Here is a 27,652-nt window from a genome sequence, read left to right on the forward strand (position 1 = left end):
GACTCCGTTGGTATAATGAAGACCTTACATTAGGTGGGGGGAATATCACTTTTATGAATTCCTTTAGCCGAATTGTTTTCTCCCTTTTGCCTTTCTTTAATTGATGAACTTTGACATAAGGTACAAAAACTTCCATAAACCATTCCGTGAAAATCGTACCATTCATCCAGGCGCTGTTTTCTGTGGTGTAGCCAATAGACATCGCAGATATATTAACGCGTATGAAACAACGTGTCTCCTTAGTTGTACCAATGACGTGCGTAGGCAGTCGGTGTTTACCAGAAGGGTAAGCACACACTAAAGCAGTTATAGGATCTTTCCTTACTTTAGAATCAGGTACTGCGAATTCACGACGCGAAGCAGTTGTTTGTCTTCACAAATCTTTCCAATTGAGCCTAGTTTTGTCAGCATTGTAAATGTTTTCGATAGCGTAATCTTCTTCCCTCAACACACCCCCAGTTTGATTTTGAAATAGTCAATAGCCAGTTTTTCTGCCAATGTCTGAGTCTCAGGAATGTCGTGTCTTGACTTGAAGTGTTTTAACCAGCCCATGCAATCTTGAAAATTAGACAGCCCTCCGAAATTTTCATCAAATTAAATTCCCTCTTCACACAGAATGGAACTGGGGATAGGTTCTGTGGGGTCCTGTCGCTTATAGGGTGCCTAAACGATGCTGCTTTCTCTGATAACTATGCAACAATTCAAGCAAATCACAATAATAGTTTTATTACAATAAAGAAGATTGACAATACTTAACTTTGAATTTACAACAGTGTCGCAATCGATGGGCGACATGCAGTCAACGTCTTTTGCTGTAGACAATGTCCATACAAGCAATGGATATGGATCACTAATAACTGTTATCGTAACACTCTCTGCTAGGCCGGGTCTAGTACTGTACGGCCGAGGTTGACGCTGACGCTGACGCTAGACATACGGACCTGATCCTTGGCCCAACGTATGGAGTCTAAGCCTAGTATAGCTGTTCCTCCAAGATCCTCATGGGTTGGAATGGTGTTGCCTCTCGTACTGGATGGCCCTTGTGTGTTGCCTGGTCGTATATCCTGGTTGCCAGCATGCAGGCATGCTGGCGGTGACGTTGGAAGTTCCTGTGGTACTAGGTGTTCTTCCCATCTCGTGCTATGTTGTTCAGCGCGGACTCCAGCTCGGGTGTGAGCTTCCTGTCTCCATCTCCAACTTCTTTCTTCAGCCGCGCGACCGCGTCCTCCAAGATGAAGTCCCAGTCCCGCGGCGTGAAGATCGGGTTGGAGTTTATGGTGTGGATGTCCTTCAGGACCGCTGGGAGGTTGGTGACGTCCGGGAAAGGGATGGTTTCGGAGTACATCCCTCCGCCCTCTTGTTTGTCCTGCTGCTGCTGCTTCTTCTTCTCCACAGACGGCTGTGGCGGCGGCGGCGGCGGCGGGACCGGCTGCACCACGTCCATGGGCGTCTCCCCGGTTTCCTGTATTGCTACAGGTTCCAGGGCGACGTCCGTTTGCGTGGCCACGGCCACCCCAGCTGGTCGTACCACCGTGGGGGTGGCATCGGGGGCGGGTGGCTGCTTTTGCAGCGTCCTTATTTCTTCCCGCAATTCTTGCAGCTGCCGGTGAAGACCGGCGATCTCCTTCTGCGTTGCCGCTCTCTCTGCCGCCATCGCGGCTTTGAGGGCGGCCACGGCGTCGTCGGTGGCGGCGCTGGGCGGGATTGCGGCCGCCCCGTTTCCCCCTTTGGGAGAGGGTGGCGGGACGGCTGCCTCTTCTTCATGTACCGCTTTCTTGGCGGCAGGTGTCCGCTGCTTCAGATATGCGCAGCTGCGTGCGTTTGCGGTGTGCGCGCCGCCGCAGTTAACGCACGTTGGCGGGACGTGTGGTGGCTTGTCGCAGTCGCGTGTATCATGTGCCTTTGGACATTTTAAACACGCGACTGCGTCCCTACACGTCCTGGCGACGTGTCCCATCTTCTGGCAGCGGTAGCACTGCCTCTTGTGCTGCGGTCGGCTGCGCTTCTTCTTGTTGCTGCCGCGGCCGTCTCCTGCCAGCGTGAGCAGAAGCTTTGCCACAGCAGCAAGTTTGCCTCCCTTTCCGCGTCCGGATATGGCGTTGGGCTAGTGGCGTGTGCGTGCGCGAGCGACGGTAACGATGTGAGACGGCCGAGGTTGGCAGGAGCGGCGCTTATATTCCCGTAGACGTCGCTCGTGTCGTGGTGCAGTCCTAGTCAGTGTACTATTGGCTGACGTTGTATCACAGCCTTCTCTGCTCTTGCTTTCTTCGTCTTTGTGCCTGCGCTTTTGGTTATGCCGGAACAGGTTCTCCCTGCCATGTGTTTTGTGATAGTCGACTTACCAACCGTATACTGGTTACATAACATGGTTGCAGACGCACCTTCCTCTGGCCTTTCATTAATCTCAATTGTATTCCTCTTAGAAACGAGAACACGTTTCTGTTTAGACATTTTGTATCGCAAAGTCGACAGTGCCAATCATAACAGAGTGCAAACAGTTACTACGAGGGGCTATTAATAAGTAATGCAACATATTTTTTTCTCAGACAGTTTCGGTTTAAGAATGTCGAACTTGTTGTGGGACATCGTGGAATATTCCCGCTTCGGCCCCTATAGTTTCATTAAACTCCGATTGGTGAAGGCGCTGTATGTAACCTTCAAAATGGCGTCTCAACGGAGAAGCGTTTTCAAGCAGAGAACTGTCACTGACTTTCTTTTGGCGGATAAACAGACATTCAGAGGCGCTTCAACAATGTCTACAAAGACATAGCAGTGAACAAAAGCACAGCGAGTCGTTGGACAAGAAGTCTGTCATCTCGCAACAAGTCACGGCGAGATGTCCAGCGTGCTGGCCTTCCGCACACAGGTGTGACTCCTGCAGTGCTGGAATGTGCATGCACTCTCTCTATTGCGTCGTGTTCGTCGCCACAAAAAAGGAAAGTGCTCTTTCCGCTGACATTGCAAGGCCTCATGCAGGCCTGCGCACTCGAGAGGGGCTCACAGAATTTCATTGGGCTGTTCTTCCTCATCCACCCTACAGCGCGGATCTCGCACCTTCCGACTCCTGTCTGCCCTGAAAAAGGCTGCACTCCGTGGGAACCAGTATGTGTATGATGGGGAGGTTTCTGATGCAGCAAAGTGTTGCATCCAATGTCGATCAGCAGAGCGTGTAAGGGATCCGTGATCCCACGAACATAGATATTAGTATCCGACACTCAGGTCTATAGCAGAGCCACCCGGCGTGGCCGAGCGGTTCTAGGCGCTACAGTCTGGAACCGTGCGACTGCTGCGGTCGCAGGTTCGAATCCTGCCTCGGTTGGTTGGTTGGTTGTTTGGGGAAGGAGACCAGACAGCGTGGTCATCGGTCTCATCGGCGTAGGGAAGGATGGGGAAGGAAGTCGGCCGTGCCCTTTCAGAGGAACCATCCCGGCATTTGCCTGGTGTGATGGCCGGACGCGGGATTGAACCGTCGTCCTCCCGAATCCTGCCTCGGGCATGGTTGTTTGTGATGTCGTTACGTTTAAGTAGTTCTAAGTTCTAGGGGACTGATGACCTCAGAAGTTAAGTCCCATAGCGCTCTGAGCCATTTGAACCATTTTTTTTCCATAGCAGACAGGAGTCGATTGTCGAGCGTTGCAGCAGGCAGTGAGGCTAATGTCGAGTGAGCAGTAGTACTGGAGAGACGGGCAAGAATGGTGGTCGAGTGAGTAGTAAACGGTAAATTCACCGGAGGATGACAAATGAGCGCGTCCCCCAGATCGTGGTGGGGTTGACCCTCTTCGATACCGATTCGCGAGAGATATGAAACCAAAAGGGACAAGTGCCGAATTACGTGTTTCGCTTCAACCGTGTCGTCCAGCAACAACCATGGATTGCAGTGAGGATTGTTGTGAATGTCAACCATAATCATTGCGTGTGACGAAGTACTTAAAATCAGCAACTAATAAAAGATATAACCGTAATTAGATGTGTAAGGCGAAGGTAGCTACTGACTCAGGACTTGTGTGTTAGTACAAAGTACATATCAGTTAGTACATCGCAACCTTTATGGCCTTTAATAATAGACAAACTTTCAATCATTCAACTATTCAGTCTCAGAACAGCCGCACTCGGTTGAAATACCCCCGAAACCATAGCAGCTTTCATCCATTAAGCACACGGTCATACAATCACACAAAACCTAATGAAAGACAAAACGGGGGGTGTTAAAAAGTGGTACTGTGCAGGTATACAGGCCCTCCCAGCAAGGTGTAAGGTGGTCACATTGAATGCTGAATATGTTAAAAAATAGAGTTTTGTAGCTAAAATAGTAGGGAATAATGTGGTATTTTGGAATCCTCAATAAAACCAAATGGTGCAGTGGTTAGCGCACCAGGCTCAAATTTCTGAGGACAGAGGTTCAAACTCACACCCAGTAATCCTGATTTAGGTTTTCCGTGGTTTCCCTAAATCGCTTCAGACCAATGCCACAATGGTTCCTTTGACAGGGCATGTCCGACTTCCTTCCCAATCCTTCCCTAATCCAATGAGACCGATGACCTCGTCATTTGGTCCCTCCCCTGAATCAACCAACCAACCAATAAAGTCAGCAAGCTTCCAGAAAAAGAAAGTCTTGCATTACTTAGTGAGTGCAGCTCGTACTGTAGACAACTCGGGGGAGGGGGGGGGGGGGGAGGGTGAGCGAATAGAACTTCAGATAATTGTCACTTTACTGCATATTCTAAGCACACTTTCATGCAGTTCTCAGCATTCAATGTCACCCACTTCCCTTGCTAGTGTGAATCATTAGTAGTTGGACTGACTGTCGTTGTACTTTGGTTATACAGATAGCTGGGTCGAAGCTGCGGAGCGGCGCTGTGGTCGGCGACTTCGCAGCACTGCTGGAGTCTAGCTGTGACTCTGATGTTGTACTTTGGTTCCAGAGATGGCCGGGTCGAAGCTGCGGAGTGGAACTGTGGTCGGAGACTTTGCAGCACTGCAGAAGTCTGTCTATGACTGACGTTGTACTTTGGTTCCAGAGATGGCCGGGTCAAAGCTGCAGAGCGGCACTGTGGTGGGCGACTTGGCAGCACTGCTGGAGTCTGGCTATGACTCTGACATTGTACTTTGGTTCCAGAGATGGCCGGGTCGAAACTGCGGAGCGGCACTGTGGTGGGCGACTTGGCAGCACTGCTGGAGTCCGGCTACGACTCTGACGTCACCCTGGTGGCCGGCGAGGCAAGAATCGAGGCGCACAGGCTGATACTGTCCGCCCGGAGCCCCGTCTTCGCCGCCATACTGCGGCGCCACCAGCGCGAAGCCTCCCTCGAGATCCCAGACACGGAGAAGGACGTCCTACGCCAACTGCTGACCTTCATCTACACCGACGAGGCGCCCGAGCTGGTCAGGATGGCCCCACAGCTGCTCGTCGCGGCAGACAAATACGACCTGCAGGTCCTCAAGGACCGGTGCGAACAGCAGCTGATCGCAGACCTAGACGTGGAGAACGCAGCGGACAGCGCCGTCCTGGCAGTCGAGCGATGCTGTCCAGAGCTGAGGCGGGCCGTCGTCGGCTTCATCAGGAGCCACTCTCTCAGCGTCATGGGCACTCGCGGCTGGAACGACGCCCTGCACAGCCACCCCAAAGCCCTTTCGCAGGTCTCGCGCCTGGTTTCAGCCCCAGCACAAACGGAAAGCAGGTCAGAGTGCTACAGCTCCCTACTCCATGGTTGGTCAAGAACTCTGCTCGATTGTGGCGTTCGTCAGCCCCGGATCTACGTTATTTCCGAACTGGGGCAAAACTTGATAGTGGCACCCTCCCCCCCCCCCCCCCCTCCCCCGCGCCCTCCTCTAGCGTTTCATGTGGGACGTCAAAAATTTTAAAATATCGGTTTTTCAAAAATATATTCATTTTGTAGCTTACATCTTACTGAAGAGTTTGATATATAAAATTTAAATGTTTATTTGATGCTACAATATTGAAGCCATATTCACAGTACATAAAATTTTTTCTTTGAAAAAAGGGCAGTTACAACGAACTATGTCAGCATTTCCAAGTCTAAAACATCAGTTGGAGAATATACTGGTTGTATCATAATTAATGGCGTAAACGCTTACAGTTGAAAGTACACAGTACTAGAAGCAAAAAAGTCTCAGTAAACATAGTGTCGAAAATACATACCTTAAGAGGTACGAGCAATTTTTCGTCTTCGATACTATGAAACAAATCCCTTCCACTGCAAGTTCTTTGCTTTCCATATCTTGCGGAGTGGTAGTATGGACCAAAATAAGAAGAAAAAAAATTCAGCCAACATGTGCTCTAAAATTCATAATTTGAAGAGCTATGAGCACTTGTTCATCTTTGCTATTTTGAAACACAACTCTGGTAATGATCAAGTGCTCGTAACTTTTAAGGAATGCGTTTTAGAGCACATGTTTGCTGAACACTTTTTTTCCTTTTTTGATCCATACTACCACTTGAACTTGCAGTAGAAGAGATTTGTTTCACAGTATCGAAGATGAAAAATTGGTCGTAACTCTTAAGGTAAGCATTTTCGACCCTATGTTTACTGAGACTTTTTTGCTTCTGGTATCGTGTACTTTCAACTGTATGCGTTTACTGCATTACTTATGATGCACCCTGTATAATGGGGATTGTGACTATACGTCCAACAGCAGTTATGAAAAATAAGACCAGGCAACCGAGGCAAAGGGCGCAACTAAGTCACTGCAAGCTATGCCCGTGCTTGCCCAACCGTTCATTCCATGCCCTAGTGTAGAGTAGATAAAAACCACACCAGGGTAAAAATTGCCAAGGATTATTGCAGTGTGTCCTGCTGCGACACGACGACCATATAGCTGAAATGAATTCACAAGTCGTAAGATCATCAAGCACAGCAAGCTTCCAAATTATGCGCTGCATTCCATATGGAAGCTTGCTGTGCTTGAAAAAGTTACGACTTGTGAATTTATATCACTCATACGATCATTGTGTCACAGCAGGACACATAGCGAGAATCTTTGCCAATTTTTACCTGGTCTAGCTTTCATCTATTCTACATTAGGACAGGGAATGAACGGTTGCGCAAGATAGGCACAAATTGCAGCGACTTAGTTACGCCCTTTCGCTGATGGCTGAAAAATGAGTTGCAGAGACAATTCCCAAATCGTCGGATTGGACGCGGAGGAGATGTGTCGTGGCCAGCTCGTTTGACAGACTTGACACCTCTTGATTTTTTCTTGTGGGGATTCGTAAAAGACATTGTTTGTTCCAACTATACGTGAAGATATGCTAGAGAGAATTGTCAGAGCATGTGCTTCGATAAGTGCCGATGTGATAAGGAATACCACTCAATCCATGATAAGAAGATTGCAGCACAGCTTTGATACCAATGGTCATCACTTCTAATACCTTCTGTAAATGGATGTTCATGCCACCTTTTTTACCTTCGTTGACCTTCAAACACCTTACTGTTACATGTCATTGGTTTCGTCCCGACAGCCGCTGTCAGAAAAAAGTACCAAACTATAGAATCTCGTTAAAAAAAAAAAAAAAAAAAAAAAAAAAAAAAAAAAAAAAAAAAAATAAGTTCACCTTCTTGTATCTCTGACGTGACCCCACGTAGCAACAAAAAACTAATGTGATATTATGGGCCCAATTTTCCCATGTAACTCATAATCCACAAACTTTTCAGCTCCTATCATACTTTCGGAGTTATTCTTGGTGGCAATAGTTAATGACTCACCCTGTATAATAGGAATTGAGACCATACATCTGATAAATACGAAAAATAATGGGACCAGACAACCGACTTAATGTTTCTTGCAGGAATGTGGTGTACTTGCTACCATTAAGATTTCCATCAATGGAAATAGGGGCCTATAATTCTGTCCTCCAGAATCTCACACCATACATTCATCGACCACGGTTTTTGGTGTGCAGCTTGCCGCAGCCAACATGGATTTTCAGTTGCCCAGTAATGCGTGTTACGCAAATTAACATTTCCATGGCTCGTGAATGTAGCCCCAGTAAATAAAATCAAATTAATAAATGCGTCATCCCTCTGAATATGAAGTTGAGTCCATCGGCAGAATTCTATGCGACATGTACAATCCGTACCTGTTAATTCTTGGTCCAGACTGATATGGTAAGGATGATACTTATGGCCATGCCGAACACGAACAACGCTACTCTGGGTCACGCCACATTCCTTCCCGATTTGACGCAAACTAACACAGAATCTCGAACCACAGTCGCAAGAGAACCAATTTCCGTTTTCTCGATGGTAACTTCCCTTTGCCAGATATCTTTCCGTTGCGTTAAAGATCCAGTTGTTCTCAATCTATCATACACGTATTTAAATGTATGACGTGAAGGGCGAGTACGTTGAGGATATCTTTCAGCGTAGAAGTCTGATTTCGTTGGCTTTCTCTGTAAATGAGAAGCACATCGAATTGTTCTTCGAAGGAATACATCATTCTCATTCGCGTGATTCGACGATATTAATCGTACCGTTCCTATTAGTGTTGTATTGCGAAACCGTCGAATGGTGTTTACATGTCAATGGCATGTTAGATTGATACGCCGTATTTGGCGAATATTTACTATTTGCACGATATACGAGAGAGAATTGTCAGAGCATGTTCTTCGATAAGTGCCATGGTGATAAGGAATTCACTCAATCCATGAGAAGATGATTGCAGCCCTGCATTGACACCAATGGTCATCACGTTCCTGCCACCTTTGTGACCTTCGTTGACCTTCAAAGGCCTTACTGTTACACATCATTGGATTCGTCTCGATAGCCGCTATCAGAAAATCAAACTGTAGCATCCCATTTAAAAAACAAATCTCTGACGCGAACCCACCTAGCAACAAAAAACCAACGTCATATTATGGCCCTCGTAGTTCCATACAACATTTGTCCCACAAACTTTTCAGTTACTTTCATGCTTTCGGAGTTATTCTAGCTGGCAATAGCTAGTGATTCACCCTGCATATTCTCCAACTGATGTTTTACTTTTAGAAATGCTGACGTAATTCGTTGAAACCGGTAACATAACCCCTTTTTTTTAAGAAAAAAATTTATGTACTGAGACTATGATTTCACTATTGTAGTGTCAAATAAACATTTAACTTATATTATTGACACACTCCTTTACGACAATTATGTCAGAATATTGAATGACGTATAAAACATACACGTTCGAGGAAATGTAAGACATGTTATTCTATCGCACTTCACTGTATTTCGCTCTGTGGAATTCAAACGTGTATATTTTGTAATGGAAGCCATCATACTTATATTCAGGACACTGGAAATTAAAATGTCCTATAGTGCCTCTCCTCCTCCCAGTCGGACAGTTTGACATCTAACTACCCTTAATATATATAATGCCTATTGCCTATGAACTTTTTCTTTTGTGTGGCATAAAATTAAATACAGGAAACATAAAACACGTAAAGACAAGGGACAAGCAAGACAGTACACAGTTACTCAACCGTTAGTTCCCAGAATTCTTTTCTCTCTGCTCATGCTACAATTTTACACACTACGTGCTTTTCTTTCTGCGAAAGAATCTATTACCTCAACAAACTTCGTCAAACGTTTTGTTACATGAAAAATAAAAACGTTGTTGTATAATACTGAAAAAGCTGTCAATATGAATACTACTCCAGACTGGTGTGGTTTCTCGATTTGATTACGTCTATTTTGTCACTGTCTACCATGTTGTTGTTGTGGTCTTCAGTCCAGAAATTGGTTTGATGCAGCTCTCCATGCTACTCTATCCTGTGCAAGCTTCTTCATTTCCAGTACCTACTGCAACCTACATCCTTCTGAATCTGTTTAGTGTAATCATCTCTTGGTCTCCCTCTACGATTTTTACCCTCCACGCTGCCCTCCAATACTAAATTGGTGATCCCTTGATGCATCCCTTCTTCTAGTCAGGTTGTGCCACAAATTTCTCTTCTCCCGAATTCTGTTCAATACTTAATCATTAGTTATTTGATCTACCCATCTAATCGTCGGCATTCTTCTGTAGCACCACATTTCGAAAGCTTCCATTCTTTTCTTGTACAAACTATTTATCGTCCACGTTTCACTTCCATACATGGCTACACTCCATACAAATACTTTCAGAAACAACTTCTTGACACTTAAATCTATACTCGATGTTAACAAATTTCTCTTCTTCAGAAACGCTTTCCTTGCCATTGCCAGTCTACATTTTATATCCTCTCTACTTCGACCATCATCAGTTATTTTGCTCCCCAAATAGCAAAACTCCTTTACTACTTTAAGTGTCTCATTTCCTAATCTAATTCCCTCAGCATCACCCGACTTAATTCGATTACATTCCATTATCCTCGTTTCGCTTTTGTTGATGTTCATCTTCAACCCTCCTTTCAAGACACTGTCCATTCCGTTCAACTGCTCTTCCAAGTCGTTTGCTGTCTCTGACACAATTACAATGTCATCGGCAAACCTCAAAGTTTTTATTACTTCTCCATGGATTTTAATACCTACTCCGAGTTTTTCTTTTGTTTCCTTCACTGCTTGCTCAATATTAAGTTTGAATAACATCGGGGAGAGGCTACAACCCTGTCTCACTCCCTTCCCAACCACTGTTTCCGTTTAGTGTCCCTCGACTCTTGTAACTGCCATCTGGTTTCTGTACAAATTGTAAATAGCCTTTCGCTCCCTGTATTTTACCCTTGCCACCTTCAGAATTTGAAAGAGAGTATTCCAATCAACATTGTGAAAAGCTTTCTCTAAGTCTACAAATGCTAGAAACGTAGGTTTGCCTTTCCTTAATCTTTCTTCTAAGGTAAGTCGTAGGGTCAGTATTGCCTCACGTGTTGCAACATTTCTACGGAATCCAAACTGACCTTCCACGAGGTCGGCTTCTATCAGTTTTTCCATTCGTCTGTAAAGAATTCGCGTTATTATTTTGCAGCTGTGACTTATTAAACTGATAGTTCGGTAATTTACACATCTGTCTACACCTGCTTTCTTTGGGATTGGAATTATTATATTCTTCTTAAAGTCTGAGGGTATTTCGCCTGTCTCGTACATCTTGCTCACCAGATGGTAGAGTTTTGTCAGGACTGGCTCTCCCAAGGCCGTCAGTAGTTCTAATGGAATGTTGTCTACTCAGGGGGCCTTGTTTCGACTCAGGTCTTTCAGTGCTCTGTCAAACTCTTCACACAGTATCGTATCTCCCATTTCATCTTCATCTACAGCCTCTTCCAGTTCCATAATATAGTCCTCAAGTACATTGCCCTTGTATAGACCCTCTATATATTCCTTCCACCTTTCTGCTTTCCCTTCTTTGCTTAGAACTGGGTTTCCATCTGAACTCTTGATATTCATGCAAGTGCTTCTCCTGTCTCCAAAGGTTTCTTTAATTTTCTTGTAGGCAGTATCTATCTTACCCCTAGTGAAATAAGCGTGTACATCCTTACATTTGTCCTCTAGCCATCCATGCTTAGCCATTTTGCACTTCCTGTCGATCTCATTTTTGAGACGTTTGTATTCCTTTTTGTCTGCTTCATTTACTGCATTTTTATATTTTCTCCTTTCATCAATTAAATTCAATATTTCTTCTGTTACCCAAAGGTTTCTACTAGCCCTCGTCTTTTTGCCTATTTGATCCTCTGCTGCCTTCACTATTTCATCCCTCAAAGGTACCCATTCTTCTTCTACTGTATTTCTTTCCTGTCAATTGCTCCCTTATGCTCTCCCTGAAACCCTGTACCACCTCTGGTTCTTTCAGTTTATCCAGGTCCCATCTTGTTAAATTCCCACGGAAACGTGACGGTACGCATTTCTCCTCCTTACATAACGTTTCACCAGGCAACGCCGGTCAACCGGTCAACTGTTGTTTGTGTATGAGAAATCGGTTGGAAACTTTCCTCATGTCAGCACGTTGTAGGTGTCGCCACCTGCGCCAACCTTGTGTGAATGCTCCGAAAAGCTAATCATTTGCATATCACATCATCTTCTTCCTGTCGGTTAAATTTCACGTCTGTAGCATGTCATCTTCGTGATGTAGCAATTTTAATGGCCTTTAGTGTAGTTTCATAATCGAAAAAAGTTTCATGCACGTATGCTGATCTAACATTGATATAACGTTTGCAACCTCATTTTGGAGACGTGGAAACTCTTCTCGAGGAAACGAAAGTAGAACGTCTGCACAGTTTTAACGCAAAAGAACTTCTTTTTTAAACAGGAATTCATTGCAGATCGAACAGTTCCATCTGCACATGCAAGGTATCGCCTTCAACTGGAATGTCAAACGATCTCGAAAACAGCTCAGGGGCGGATTGAGGATTTGCAGCGTCCTCAAATGTTTAGAAAGAAGTCTGTGATTAATTCTGTTTAAAATGCAAGGTCTGTAATCCATTCCAGATCTTCTAATTTTTGTTCACGATTTCCTTTTTCCTTCAGAAATTCAATCATAGCGGGTCTTAAGTCGAAAGCTCCTTTCACGTAAGTCCTTTGACTTAACCAACTTATTTTGAAGTACAGTAGTGTCTCGATTATCCAACCTGAACCGTTCGCGGCAAGGTCGGATAAGCGGGAAGGTCGGATAACACGGAAAATAATACAAGAAAACACAAAAATTAAACTAAAGTAGGCCAAATGTGTTAAACATTTAATACAATACAAATCAAATTAGACTGAATAGATATTTACTGTGTGAAGAAGTTAGTAATTGTCTTTTGTTTGCCTGCTGTTTGCCGTTTTTTTTGCCGCTTAATCACGTAATCTCTTAAGAAGTAAAACCTCGGTAGACGATGTTTCCTCCAGGTGCTCTACATATTCTAAAGCAGTTTCTAAGGCCTTGTGTCCTTCGTTGTGAGAAATCTTGGGCGCACTTTCCTCCATTACATCCGCTTCTTCGTCTTCTTCTTTTCGTTTACCATGTTGACTATTTCTTCATCTGTCACTTCAAATTCTTCATCTTGGACAATCCATCTTCTGTGGCGTCAGCACATCCCTTGAACTTTTCGTAACAATGAAAGCAGGGTAGTATTTTCTGGTTCCGTCTGCTGCTGTAGATTTTCATCATCTGGAGAATTTTATTGATTTTCCTGTAGCAAAATATTCCAGGATTTTGCAATTGTATTTGCTCCAACACTCTCCCAAGATTGGACCACGTCATAAGCTACGTCTTTCAAATTAACACGGCGCATCTGCTCAAGCATGTCTTCTCCCTTGTCCGTAGCATTAATTAAAGAGGAAAACAAGTTTCTGCGGTAGTTCCTCTTTAGTGTCTCTAAGGTCCCTTGGTCCATAGGCTGACATAAGGATGTGACATTTGGAGGCAAAAACATGGCCTTTATATCTTGATCTTGAAGCTCATCATCATTAGGATGACGAGTGGCATTGTCTAGAAGCAAGCGGGGCAAGTTGTTGGCTTTCAAAAACTTTTCAGTTTGTGGCACGAATGCGTTAAAAAACCATTCTTTAAAAATGTCTGAGCTCATCCAAGCATTTCTTTGATTCTAATATTTCTCCGATAAAGCATTTTTAGATACATTTTTAAATGCTCTCGGTTTTTTCGGCTTACCTATCATAGACAGTTTCATTTTCAAATTTGCTGTGGCGTTACTGCATGCAAGAATGGTTACTCTTTCTTTGCTACGTTTGTAGCCTGGCGCTGCCTTTTCGGCCTTTGACGCTAATGTTTTTTCCGGTAACATTTTGTAATTGAGACCAGTCTCGTTGCAGGTAAAAATTTGATCACCTGTTAAGTTTTCCTTGTCCAATACCTTGTGAAGTTTATTCCTAAACAATTGAACAGCTTCAAAATTTGCTGAAAGCTTTTCACCACAGACATTAAGTTGCCGAATTCCGTATCTTTTCTTCCATCTATCGAGCCGGCCTACACTAGCTGTGAAATCAGGTCCACCTTCGTTTAGTTCGTTACGAAACTTGAAGGATTTTCCCTGCAAAATGTGTCCCGACATGGGTACACCTTTGTTTCTATGTTGAGTAAACCATAGGAACGACGCTTCACGTACTTTTTGATAATCACATTTTTTCATGGTTTTTCGATCTTCCAAAATAGCCGAGGTTGCTCGCTGAGAACACCACTTCTCAATTATTTCGGTTCCTTTTCCAGTCTCCAACTGTTGTTTTCCCGACGTTATAATCATGCGCCAATTTTAATAAAGTTTCACCATTTTCTATTCTTTTTAAAGTTTTAAGTTTTTCTTCCATGGAAACGACCACCGAGGAGTAGCAGACGACGACAATGAACTGAGTATCAACAAATAACACATTAGTCGCTGAACTGTCGTCGGCTTACGCACGGCCGGCGCAGTGAAAGGGTCGGATACCACAGAAGGTGGGATAACCGAAGGTCGGATAATCGAGACTCTACTGCAATATACGGTGTGTTCGGAAATTCCCGTTAAAAAGTCTAGGGGTTGTAGTGGGAGTAAGTACATACTATTTTGAATATTTTCAGTTCTCTTCTGAGAGAATGAGAAAAGTCTCAAAGTTTCGTGTCTCGGTGTACAACAGGATATACGGGAAGACGTCTACTACTTCTTGTGGGGTCTCTCATAGAGACAGAGGAAAATCTGCCAGCACGAGTTCTGGCCACTGAACCAGAAACTGAATAGACACCAGCAGGGATGGAGAGGGTGTACCAGAATACGCTTCTTAGGTACAATGTCTGTAAGAAAATTGGTGGTATCCACATAGAGCTTCTGTTGTAATGCATCACCTGTTGTGTATGTACAGTACGCTGGATTCTTTTTTGTTAAAGGTAAACACGTAATGTTCAAGTGTTAACACAAAAAAATGTGCTTACTGATAAATAGATGTTTCGTTGTGTTTCCTTTCGATCTGTTACCCAATAATTGTACTACATCACGCCTAATTCTATTCCTCAGGCCGAAGTGGATGAGTTAAACATCTGAAGTGAAACTGTCGGAGAACGGAAACATTACATTTCCGGACAAGGCTTCCTGTTAAAAATATCATGTACTCACTCCCTTTCACTCGTCTTTGAAGTTTGGAATGGCAATTTCCGAACACTCTGTATCACGGTCTCGCGTGGCAACGTGATTTATTATTTTTTACACAAATTATGCGTTGATAATGATGGAGTATTGTTTCGTAATGTGGTAGGCTTTGCTCAAAATAACTGAAATAATTTGGTTTTGATTTTGAGTTGCATTAAATTGCTTTTGTGGAAATTGTCCGTTTAATCAAAGTTGATCTTTAGCAAAATTATTTGTCACTTTACTAACTATAAGACACACTGATCTTATAACATGGACATATACGTCGAGAAATGAAATAAACTTTTTCAGATTATTGCCTCGGCTAATTAGGTTTTTTAATCAAGCATGAGATCTTTAATTATTGTTTGCATTTTGCCCACACACGCGCGAGAGAATTATTTCTTCCCATTTTAGAGTTTGCATTGTAATCTGGGTCGTGGCTCTGGATCTCGGCTATTGAACTGAAAATAGAAATCTTAAAACCACGTGCTCTGCTGCAACGTCTGCCTGCTGTGAAAAAAAAAAATGTTGTTATAATTGTAGCGGGCGAGTTTTTCGCTTCCGCTAATTTTATAAGATTGCCACGTAATGGCGCCGTTGGCTGCAACGGACGCCGCAATTGTTGCGCTGTAAATTATTTAAAATGAAATTATTTAAAATGCAAGTTATATCAAGGAAGCGGACATGAGATAGGGCTTACCTCTTACAAATTAAAAGGGAATAATAATATGAAACTAATATATTATCTGATTAAAGATACAGTATTGCTTACATTCAATGGCACTCGACAAGATGTCGGTCTACTCGCAACGAAGACAAGGGCTTGATAACGGCCAAAATAAGACAAATGATATCTCCTTTTTCAGCTATCTGGTCCATTATTGTTTCGAGTGCATCTTTTTATTCTCTGCACTCGAAAATGATTCATAGAATTTTATGTAATAATAATAACACGCAGGAGAGAAAATTGTATCTCGCCTGAGCGGTTAGTGTTCACTCTAATATTAAAATGTTTTTTTTTTCTTTCACTGTCATTTCCAAGTTATTTGCAGTATTTCACTGGAGACGGTTCAACGTCTCTCTACTCTTCGTTCAATTCCATCATAAATTATCGCCACTGACGATGTAATGATGTGTGCAGCTTCAGAAAATTTACTAATCCCACTATCACTTCCATCACTTTTCCCAGGTCAGCGTATTTAACCAAAAGTGGTTCTTGGTGTACAGAACAATGAAGCTCATACAAATCGTCTGTCGATCATTATAATTTTTCTTCTTTCATCGTCAACTAAATCTTAAAATTCTTTCTGCATGGTGCTGTAATGTCGTTCCGTGGGAACTTCATCGACCTGTTAATTATGTGGCTACGTATTAGATATTGAGAGTTCTCATACCTCTTCCCTGTGATAACTACTCGTTGTAAAAGGATTCTCGAGGATAGATCACTAGACTCAGTCTTTTTGCACCAACAACCACGCGATCCGCGAACTTCCTTTATACCACGAAAAAATAGCGGAGGATAAAAAGCGCTTACGCCATGATTCTACCAATCTGCTGAAAGTCGTACCCACCAAAATAAACTGCATCAAATTCTGGGAAAAAGTCTCGTATTGCACTGGTAAATGAGATGAAATGAAATGTCGCCACTGTACCGAGAAGGGCTAATCAAAGCTGCAATGTGTTGACCAGTGCCGTTACAGGCCTAGCCTCGGAACGCACGCACGTGTGAAGTTTTGCACACCGTGACCAATCCTTGGCCACTCCATGCGTATTTGTTATAGGACGTTTCTATCCACAAGACATGTACATTAGTATCTGCAGATATGATCAGTATTTCAGTCACCTCGGTTCAGCGTGCATCCTGTTGTCTAGTACGCACAGGGTCCGCCATAGGCTCTGACAGTTTCTCCCTCTCTCGCGTCCGTCGGTCGTCGTAATTTAATATATTATTTGTTGGTAACGTTGATTGTTGCCGACTTACGTGGTGGGCCTTACTAAAAATGATATTTCATTTTATTTTGATTTACAATTAAATGCTTTTGTGAAGTTCTCTTTTTTAACAATATTAATCTTCAGTATAAATTATTTGTTACGTTAATGAACGTTAGACTCACTGAATCTTAAAACATCAGCGTATAAGTTGAACAATCGAATAAGCTTTTCATATTAATTTCCTCGGCTAGTCAGCTCACTTTAAAGCAAAAAATCTTTAGTTATTAATTACAATTGCGGACCACACACGCGAGAGAGTATTTTTTCTTACCTCCGTTAACCATTGCATTGTAGTCGGAGTCCTGGCTCTGGCTCTCGTCTCTTGTACTGAAAATAAGAATCTTAAAGCTACGTATTTTCTGCAACGTCGGGCGGCTGTGGAGAAAAATGTATATTACGCTAATGGCGGGCGAGTTTTCCGCTTCCGCTAATTTTTTATAAGTTAATATCGCCACGTAATGGCGTCGTTGGCTGCATCGGCCGCTGCGATTGTTACACTGTAAATTACTCGAATGCAGGTTAATTCAAGGAAGGCGGACATGAAATCGGGATCACCTCTTACAAATTAAAAGTGAACAATAATATTGAATCAATATATTACCTGCTTAATTAGTAAAAATATGCTTACATTTGCCAGCACTCGCAAGATGTCCGTCTACACGCAACGTAATACCTAATCCGAGTTTTACTTTTGTTTCCTTCACTGCTTGCTCAATATAAAGTTTGAATAACATCGGGGAGAGGCTACAACCCTGTCTCACTCCCTTCCCAACCACTGCTTCCCTTTCATGTCCCTCGACTCTTATAACTGCCATCTGCTTTCTGTACAAATTGTAAATAGCCTTTCGCACCCTGTATTTTACCCTTGCCACCTTCAGAATTTGAAAGACAGTGTTCCAGTCAACATTGTCAAAAGGTTTCTCTAAGTCTACAAATGCCAGAAACGTAGGTTTGCCTTTTCTTAATCTAGCTTCTAAGATAAGTCGTAGGGTCAGTATTGCCTCACGTGTTCCAACATTTCTACGGAATCCAAACTGATCTTCCCCGAGGTCGGCAACTACCAGTTTTTTCATTTGTTTGTAAAGAATTCGCGTTAGTATTTTGCAGCTGTGGCTTATTAAAGTGATAGTTCGGTAATTTTCACATCTGTCAACACCTGCTTTCTTTGGGATTGGAATTATTGTATTGTTCTTGAAGTCTGAGGGTATTTCGCCTGTCTCATACATCTTTGTCACCAGATGGTAGAGGGTAAACATAAAATAAGTAAAATAGAGTACTTCCAGTGGTCACAGGTTCCTTTCGCTGTCGTAACACATCACATTTATACGGTCACATTTGTAAACAAATATGGCGTCTGGAATCTGCTGCGTGCAACGTTCATAGCAGAAGAGAAGACATAATCGCAAAGTACAAAGAATATACATCGTAACAACATTATTACAGAATAGTTATTTAAAGGATTTGGAGGTGTTTTTTTTTTTTTTTGAGGTGTCGAATACATGTGTGTGTATTTCAGGTGGCACATAAATCCGATTTTGACAAGTTAAAACAGCTTAAACTTCATACCGGTTTATACAATCAGATGAAATGTTAAAATGGCTTAAACTTGTTAATGACAGTCATGTGAAATGTTACAGACTTTGAGTACAATAATCATATTGGCTACAGCAGTAAAATTATACATAAATAACAATATTTGATTGGGATTCATCATTTTCAAGCAAACAGAATCTGGATTCGTCCGAAAATAATATTTGATGCCAATCCGTCCCTAATGACGCCGTTCCATACACCACTGCCGTCTAGCATGTTTCTGCACTTTCGTCAAAAGTAGGCGGAGAAGTGGATGAATCAAACGTAACACGTCCCGTAATAAACGGCGACGGACTGTCACCCCTGATAGTGCACGATGTGTTACACTGTTGCGCCAAAGCTGAGGAGACGAATCCGTCCTGCAATGCCGTTCGGACTCCCAGGGGGTGGTGTGGGTGGTGCGACCTGACCCATCTCGTCATGTTCTACGGTCTTCCGTGAATGTTTCTGCGTACACTGCCGAAACGCATCGTCCCACACGAGTAGCAATTTCCCGGATAGATGCATCACGTTCTCTCATGCCAACTCACCGATTTCACGGAACGGTTCGCGCGTACGTCTGCGACACATACTGCAATATCTACTCAAGTCACACTGATGCATCAAATGGCTCAAATGGCTCTGAGCACTATGGGACTTAGATACTGGACTCGCATTCGGGAGGACGACGGTTCAATCCCGCGTCCGGCCATCCTGATTTAGGTTTTCCGTGATTTCCCTAAATCACTCCAGGCAAATGCCGGGATGGTTCCTCTGAAAGGGCACGGCCGACTTCCTTCCCAACCCCTCCCTAATACGATGAGACCGATGACCACGCTGTCTGGTCTCCTTCCCCAAACCAACCAACCAACCAACCACTATGGGACTTAACATCTAAGGTCATCATTCCCCTAGAACTTAGAACTACTTAAACCTAACTAACCCAAGAACATCACACACATCCATGCCCGAGGCAGGATTCGAACCTGCGACCGTAGCGGTCGTGCGGTTCCAGACTGTAGCGCCTAGAACCACTCGGCCACTTTGGCCGGCGTGATGCATCACCTTCGATTTATAGCGACAACGAGAGTGGCAGGCACATTTTACCGCTAAGTGCTGTTGCAACGCGATATCGATGGTAACCTCGAACCCGAGGGTCGACGTGGTTCAAATGTTCAAATGGTTTCATTCCTGCAGAACGTACTAATGTATATGTCCTGTTTCTAATCATTTAAGGTGTACCGTTTTTTAAACATGAGGGTATATTCATTCAGCGATTCATTCATATCATTTTTGCCTTTATGGACAGTGTTTGAACTCAAATATCTCATGATGACACAATTTTCACTTCTTTCCTTTCTTCCTTTTCTCTTCCCAAAATCTTTTCATCCTTTACCTATGCTCTTGTTTCCTTTGTTCCGTCCATAATGCTCCCGTCTTCCTCTTCTCATTTACAATAAAGTTTGCGTTCCTAATTTTGTTCCTGAATTTCTTTCCGTCTTTTATCATTTGTTTGTTGATCCCCAGCTGCCTTACGTCTGCCTCTATTTCATGATACCAATTTGTTTTAAGGCTTGAAAGTTTTACTTCGTCAAAGATTCTCTTTGTAAGTCTGGTGCCGTCTATTCTCTGCATGTGTCCGTAGAAATTTAGTCTGCGTTTTCTGATCATGTCTGTGAGTCTGTCAGTGTGTTGGTATAACACATTGGTAGGTCTTTTCATCCATATGCGTTCTTTGAGTATTGGTCCGAATATTTTCCTGAGAATTTGGCGTTCTATTTTTTCTGTCTCTAAAATGCCTGATGCTCCAGTTGTGGTCGTTTCTGATGCATATATTTCTTCCTGTAATACAAGTGTTCTGTAGTGTCTAGACGTATCAGGGGTCCCATATTACTCCAACTGCACACGCCCCACATCATTACAGATCCTCCATACAGAGTCTCCATACCCATACACGTCCATCCGCTAGATACACTTTGAAACGAAGCTCGTCCGACCAGGCAACATGTTTCCAGTCGTCAGTAGTCCAGTACTGGTGTTGATGGGCCCAGGCGAGGCGTAAACCTTTGTGTCGTGCAGCCATAAAGCGTACACGGGTGGGCATTTGTCTCCGAAAGCCCGTACCGATGATGTTTCGTTGAATGGTTCGCACGCTGAAACTTGTTAATGGTCCAGCATTGATGTCTGCAGCAATTTGCGGAAAGGTTGCACTTCTGTCACTTTGAACGATTCTCTTCACTCGTCGTTGGTCCCGTTCTTGCAGGATCTTTTCCCGGCCGCAGCGATGTCGAGGATTTGATGTTTTACTGGACTGCTGATGTTCACGGTACACTCGTTAAGTGGTCGTACGGAAAATCTCCACTTCATCGCTACCTTGGAGATGCTGTGTCCCATCGCTCGTGCGCCGACTATAACACCACGTTCAGACTCACTTAAATCTTGATAACGTGCGTCGTAGTAACAGTAACCGATCTAACAACTGCGCCAGACACTTGTCTTACATAGGCGTTGCCGACCTCAGCACCGTATGCTGCCTGTTTACATACCTCTGTACTTCATTATATACGCATGCTTACACCAGTTTATATATATTAACTTGAGGCATCTCAGTATCTCGAAAGCGACACTGTGTACGAAAAAAAATGTTCCAAGTGAAAAGTTAATATTAGTAAAAGGGTCATCTGTCTGTGCCACAACTGGTTACCTCCTAACCACCCCTCCTGCGCGTGCAGGTAACTTCGCAGTTCATTGCATTTTGGGATTCTACGTCAAAAAATAGTACAGTTTACTCAAACCATTGTTTGCCAATCGTGGCAGATGGCACCGTAGTCGACAAACATCAAGTGTGCCTGTTTTTGCAATTAAGAACCTACGCATCTGAGTCTACATTTCATTTACAACGTGAATGTAAACCTTTATGTTCTAGCGGTTGATATTTATGTTCGAAATTTACTTCATTGTTGAAAATTTGGTTGAAGAGTACAATATGTGTGGCCAGAAACTAAGTTGAGCGTGATGCAGGTACAACAATATGAATGTAATAGTTTCCTGTTCTCATCACTATGCTTCATATTGGTGAGTCCCCTTGCCCCTCACAATAAGGGTGCATGATTTCCGTGAGTGCCCTTGCATTTCACCATTGAGGTGCTTGACTTTGGTGAGTTATCTATAGCAGAGTGTCACTATCACTTCACGGACAGTTTACCTTGTTACAATGGTTGTGGTTTGTATTCCGCCGGTAGCCACGTTGGATGGAACACGTACCGAAATCAGTCAGCCTGATGGCGTAGTTTGAGGGGAGCCTTCGACATGAAGCATTCTGATGATTTGGGGACTCACCACAACCGGCGTTGGAGCAAACAGAAAACTACATTAGCATACAATCCCAATATTTAGCCATATTATTTGTACTGCACACGCACATTTGCGACACTAAAGTAACATTTGAACATCAGTATCAACCTGTAGAACACAAAGGTTTACATTTACATTGTAAATGAAATGTGGTATCAAATGCGTCGGATCTTAATTGCAAAGACTGGCACAGTGATAACTGTCGATTACACAGCCCTCTGCCATGAATAGGAAGCAATGGTTTGAGTAAACTACACGTATTATTTGACGTAGAACCCAAATACGCAGTAAATATGGGAGGAGGAGGGGTTCCGATTTGCAAATACAACGTTGACGCAGGCAGGCAGTGTGGTTAGGAGAGTGTTTTTCATACGAAGCGTCGCTTTCGATATCGTTCAGTAGGTAATGCCCCACATTTTTTTTAAAGCCATTAATACCCATAGACAAACGTCCTTGTTAATGCTTCACGTTTGATGTTTGTTCTGTGCGCCGGCGAAGTTTCGAACCGTTCTGGCAGATGGCAGAGCCGTAGTACAGTGTCAAAATGTCTTGTGTGCAGAAAAAGAAACCGTTGTGAACATCCATAAACACTTGTGTGCAGTGTATGGCGATGCTGCAGTCGGTAGGAGTACACTTAGGCGATGGATAAAGAAAGCTACAGCCTTAGGAAAAGCAGACACCCGGGAACCCATCGCCAAGTTGAGTTGGACATAATTGCCTCGCCCACCCTACAGTCCAGACCTGGATCCTCGGACTTTTATTTCTTTGGGCCACTTAAAGATTCTCTACGGGGGACACTCTTTCAAGATGACGAGAGTGTCAGTCATGCAGCTTTTACCAGCAGGGAATACATGCTCTTCCACAACATTGGCACATGGCCATAGAATGTGATGGAGACTATGTAGGGAAATAGGACATGGAAAAGACATTTTGACGTATTATTGTCATCAAATTCTGACTATATGTTCTCAGAAAAAAATGTGGGGCCTTACTTATGAACGACCCTATATATATATATATATATATATATATATATATATATATATATATATATATATATATATGCATACAGGCACACACACACACACACACACACACACACACACATATATATATATATACATATATATATATATATATATATATATATATATATATATGTGTGTGTGTGTGTGTGTGTGTGTGTGTGTGTGTGCCTGTATGCATGATTTTCCCTTTAGGCTAAAACAAGATAATAAGGCTTTGGTGTTATTTAAATTTAAAATGTGAGTGTTGTTTTTTGTAGCGTTTGCAAACTGTATTTTCTCACAGTATCATGATGCTCTGCTTTTCAGGACCGCACTCCAACGTGTGGGAAGTTCCCAGGAAACCTACAGAGCACCCAGGGGTCCTGAGGATCTGGCCAGTAGGCGCATGCCAGGATTGGTGAGATCCAAATCTCATTTGGGTGGCTTTGCCCCTATGGACGAGCCCCAAAGTCCGAACGACTTGGGCTCAAGAGAAAAGCCTGAATCCAGTACTGCTGACTCTGGTTTGACTGACTGGCTTGCCATGCGAATGGCTAAAGCAACTGGATCTAAGTCTGGTCCACTTTCTCCACACTCTCAGACGTCAGCACAAGAATCACAGTCCTCTGGCAAGTCCTCTTCAGCTGAGGACAGACCAGAGACCAGGAATAAACCTGATGTAGATAATTATCCATGGTGGTATGTACCATCTCAAAGACAGGAATATAACACAGAAGCCAGTGCTTTTGTTAATCCCAGCCATATTTCTCGTAAGTCTCTCACTAAATCCGAAGAATCAGTGCCTTCCAAGAAGTCACCCTCAACTGGAGACAAAACAACAAATGATGATTTACCGTGGTGGTATTAAATAGCTGAAGAAAAAATATACATTAGCAGGTTATTCCTCCATCCTCATTTGTTCCATAGTCTCAGATTCAATGCGAAGCAGCATTTTTTCCCATGAAACTGAGCACATCTCTGGCTACTACCATATCAAAAATAGTATTTGTTTGCTACAACATTCCGTCTCTGAAGACGAAAATGTCGCCACATTTTCGTCTTCAGAGACGGAATGTTGTCTGGTGCTCAAAGTAAGCTCAGGCCACTTGCACACTTGTTCTAGACACCAAATGAGGAATTGCGGTTTTACCAGACGCCACAAATTGAGAAATTGCCAGAGTTAAATAACAACCTTAGCTAGTAGATGTAAATCACCACAATTACATCCTCTTTAGAGGTACCTTCAGTTTCTACACATACAGATGCTCACGGCATTATCAAACTACTTCTGCCCTAATCCAAAACTCAAAGCTGGTGCCACAGTCATTTGTAATGGCCTCGAATCATTGTAGAATTCAAGAGTCCAATAGCAAATTTACGCAAGAAGATCGGGATAGTAAACGATTAAAGTCTTCAACTTCTTCCAAGTCACTTTCAATTTGTGAATACGCAAACGAGTGGTTGGGGTAAGTTTATTGCATTTTAGCTATACTCTCAGCTTTAGGCGTGCATGCCACAGTCTACTGCGAATTCGCCTCCAACTGAGGAGACACCGGAGGCAAGGAGAATTTGGCCAGTAGATTAAAAGATTTCCATTTAAGGAACGTCTAGTCTGTGAGTGAAAAACAGTAAAGTTATTTATTTTTGCCTTTACATCTCCTATCTAAGCATACTGATATTATAAATGCGAAAGTACACTCAGTCAGGGTAATTTTTTATTAGCAAGGCTATCTTTGGACCACTCACTATTTTTGGTTGAAATGCCTGCTGCGCCACTTCCTTCCATTATTTTGTACTAACAGCATTAAATTACATTACCTCCCTCGTTTCTACTTAGTATGTTAGTTGTCTTTCAACCTTCTTACAAGCTCTCAGGCTTATGATTTTTCTTTAATGGCACTAGCTGTGAAGAGAGCTTTTGGCAGCAGTGATTTAAGTCGAACAATGCCAAGTCTACACAGATATATTAATACTTCAAAGTAAACCTGCAATACTGAATTAACACTGTTTGTTTTTACTTCTTATTAACACCCGACTTTCTTCTGTCGTAATCTAAGTTTACCCAGATCATTAGGTGTTGGAGAAATACTATGTTTCAGTATATCCATTGTGGATGACGAACCGCGACTGTGTTTAAATTGGCTATTTATCTTGTAATAAATATGCAACCAGCGACTGGTTGCATATTTATTAGAAGCTAAATTGCAAGTGCTACGTTTTTAAAGACAGGTCTTAAGTTACCCTAAATGACAGTATGTTTTGTACCAGTATTACAATAGAAATTTTACTCTAATAGGGTATAGTTAGAGTACGTTTACGCTTTCCCAAGCACTCAGTAACTATAGATACAAATTGTTACAATGTTTGTAGCGTCGTGTAACTTATGCTGTGTCCAGTATGATCTAAAAATGGAACAAAGTTACCCCCACTGAGTGTATTTTTGTTATGTTTTCATTGCTAAACCACTGAACGGATTTGGTATGGAGATAGCCTGGAACCTGAAAAAGAACAGTGCCTACTTGGAAAGTGTATAGTACCAGATGCTTGTTTATTTGAACCACCTTGCACAAATTAGGCAAAAATGTTTACTCTACGAAAAGCTCTTCCCTCTTCGACGAAAAATTGTAGTCTTTTTTGCTGACTTCATCTACTATAGACAGCTGTTCTGACATTTAACACCAATTGTCATGTTTAAAACTGATCCATTTGTATGAGAGGCTACTGGAAAACTTTTTTTTATTTACAACTATGCATTTAAGTTTGTTTACAAACTGGCCTTATTATCTTGAAACTACCTGTCAGCACACATTCATAGGTTTGTCTAGTAGGCGAATTCATGGTGTTGGAAACACTGTTTGTACATATCTACATCGATGTGTGAGAGCTCCCGCTCTGTTTTTCTCTCGACCACTTATACTCCTCCGGGTCAGTGTTCTTCCATGCCCCTCTTTATGGTCAGAAACAAGACGAGCATCTCTTAGCTTCTATTTTTAAATGGCAGCTACTAGTTGTTCTTATTTTTCCTCATTTCCTCTTTTTCTACACCCGTTTAGTGTATGATTTGGTTCAGTATGTTGTTTTATCACACATGGTTTTTATTTTTAGCACTTGAATGCTGTAGCAAATTATGTAAAATCTGTTGACATATTTCCACAGTGCATCTCCATTAATGGACACTTATTACCTTACTACTTTGATATTCCTGAAGTAAACAACCTCTTGATGAGAATATGAATCACATACTTATTAAGGGTAAAAATTTAAAGGGTGTTTTAACAAGATTTTGTGTATATTAATGGAGTGTGTCAGATTTAAAATGATTGTTCTTTCTGGTGAATTAGTTTTCTTTTGTCTTAAATGTAAGTAATTGTCCTAGAAATATACTAATAATATGATGATTTGCAGAGATTCTGTACAAGTGATAGAAAGATTGTGAATCTGAAATATGACTTTTGTCTGCCTCAAATGTATTCAATCAAACGTATAATCGTTATACATGAAGCATTCCTTTGACCGACTGACTATTATTTCACTTCTTCTGAATACATTCAAAAATATCATCCCCTTTCAGATGTACCATATTTGTCAACTGTGTATCAGAGAAAATACTATTTTTGATGGCAATATTTTCCTTAACTTCCAATATATGTTTGAAATTAAATTACTAATAGGTTCTCATAACAGGCTTGGTCAGTTTTTTTTATGCAAGCAACATATCATTTGAAATTCCCTCCATCCCTACCTTGCCCCCTGTCTCATAGACTAGTTGGTGTTCCTTTTTCCTAAGATTTTCTAATAATTAAATGTAACTTACGTGATTTTGGAAATTGGTTATGTTCACTCTTTTTAAATAAATACTAGATAGATATTCCTCTGCAATAAGAAATAAATTTCTGAAGTACATTATAGTGCTAAATATTAAAAGAAGAAACAGTTCGTCTTTATTTAAGATGATACCCAAGATCTGTAAATTTTTTTAGTGAAAGGAGAAAGACGTGAACCGGTCATATCATTTTAGCTTAAATAAAACAAAAGTGCTGTCTATTGAACTGAATGGAAAGAATGAGGTGCATACGGGCCAACAAAAAAGGTCCAAGAAGACTTGTATAAAAAAATAGACAATCGCATGTTGTTATTAATATAGAAAGAAAGACTCTGAAACGTTGCACTTCCGTATTCCCAAGCTTAGCTCTCTAATAAAAATACATAAGAATGCTAACGCAATTCATCCTATTGTAAATAACAGATCACGCACTAGTTATAAACTTAATAAAATGTTAACTGTAAAACTGGAAGTAGCATACACATTTCACTGATAAAGCAGACTTCAGAAGAGTTTCGAATTCGCTAGTGCTATTGACAGATATAAGCAGTCCTACTGATGCAATTCTGACATCACTCAACATAAATTAGTGAAAAACAGTCCAAATCGCAATGGTTATTTTATTTCAAATGACCACTTTCGGCCTAGTCTTAGGCCCTCTTCAGAATAGCACCATCAGCTGAAGTTAACAATGTCCAGAACACTCACCAGAACTCAGTCGAGAGCAGTTTCAGCGACCGAGATCTACTGACTGTTCTGGACAACATCAACTGCAGGTGACAGTGCTATTCTGAAGAAGGCCTAAGTCTATACCAAAACTGATTATTTTAAATAAATTAACCATTACGATCTAGACTGTTTTTCACTAATTTCATATAGCATACAAGATCACTGTTCGCC

At 42.3% G+C, this 27,652-nt stretch overlaps 1 protein-coding gene across 1 annotated transcript; it reads left to right on the forward strand.

The window, feature by feature from the left end:
• The first annotated feature begins 5,118 nt into the window (after positions 1-5,118).
• Positions 5,119-26,772, forward strand: LOC124550800 (BTB/POZ and MATH domain-containing protein 6-like). The gene is made up of 2 exons (XM_047125525.1): positions 5,119-5,678; positions 23,257-26,772. The coding sequence occupies exons 1-2, from the start codon at positions 5,119-5,121 to the stop codon at positions 23,795-23,797; spliced, it is 1,101 nt and encodes a 366-aa protein (XP_046981481.1). The 3' UTR covers positions 23,798-26,772.
• Positions 26,773-27,652: the final 880 nt, after the last annotated feature.

Source organism: Schistocerca americana, chromosome 9 (assembly GCF_021461395.2).
Source record: "Schistocerca americana isolate TAMUIC-IGC-003095 chromosome 9, iqSchAmer2.1, whole genome shotgun sequence".
NCBI lineage: Eukaryota > Metazoa > Arthropoda > Insecta > Orthoptera > Acrididae > Schistocerca > Schistocerca americana.

Excerpts from the sequence above, each read along its gene's own strand:
- LOC124550800 (XM_047125525.1), top strand. The coding sequence starts at position 5,119 with ATGGCCGGGTCGAAACTGCGGAGCGGCACTGTGGTGGGCGACTTGGCA. Across the intron at positions 5,679-23,256 it reads CCAGCACAAACGGAAAGCAG|GACCGCACTCCAACGTGTGG; the intron begins GTCAGAGTGCTA and ends TCTGCTTTTCAG.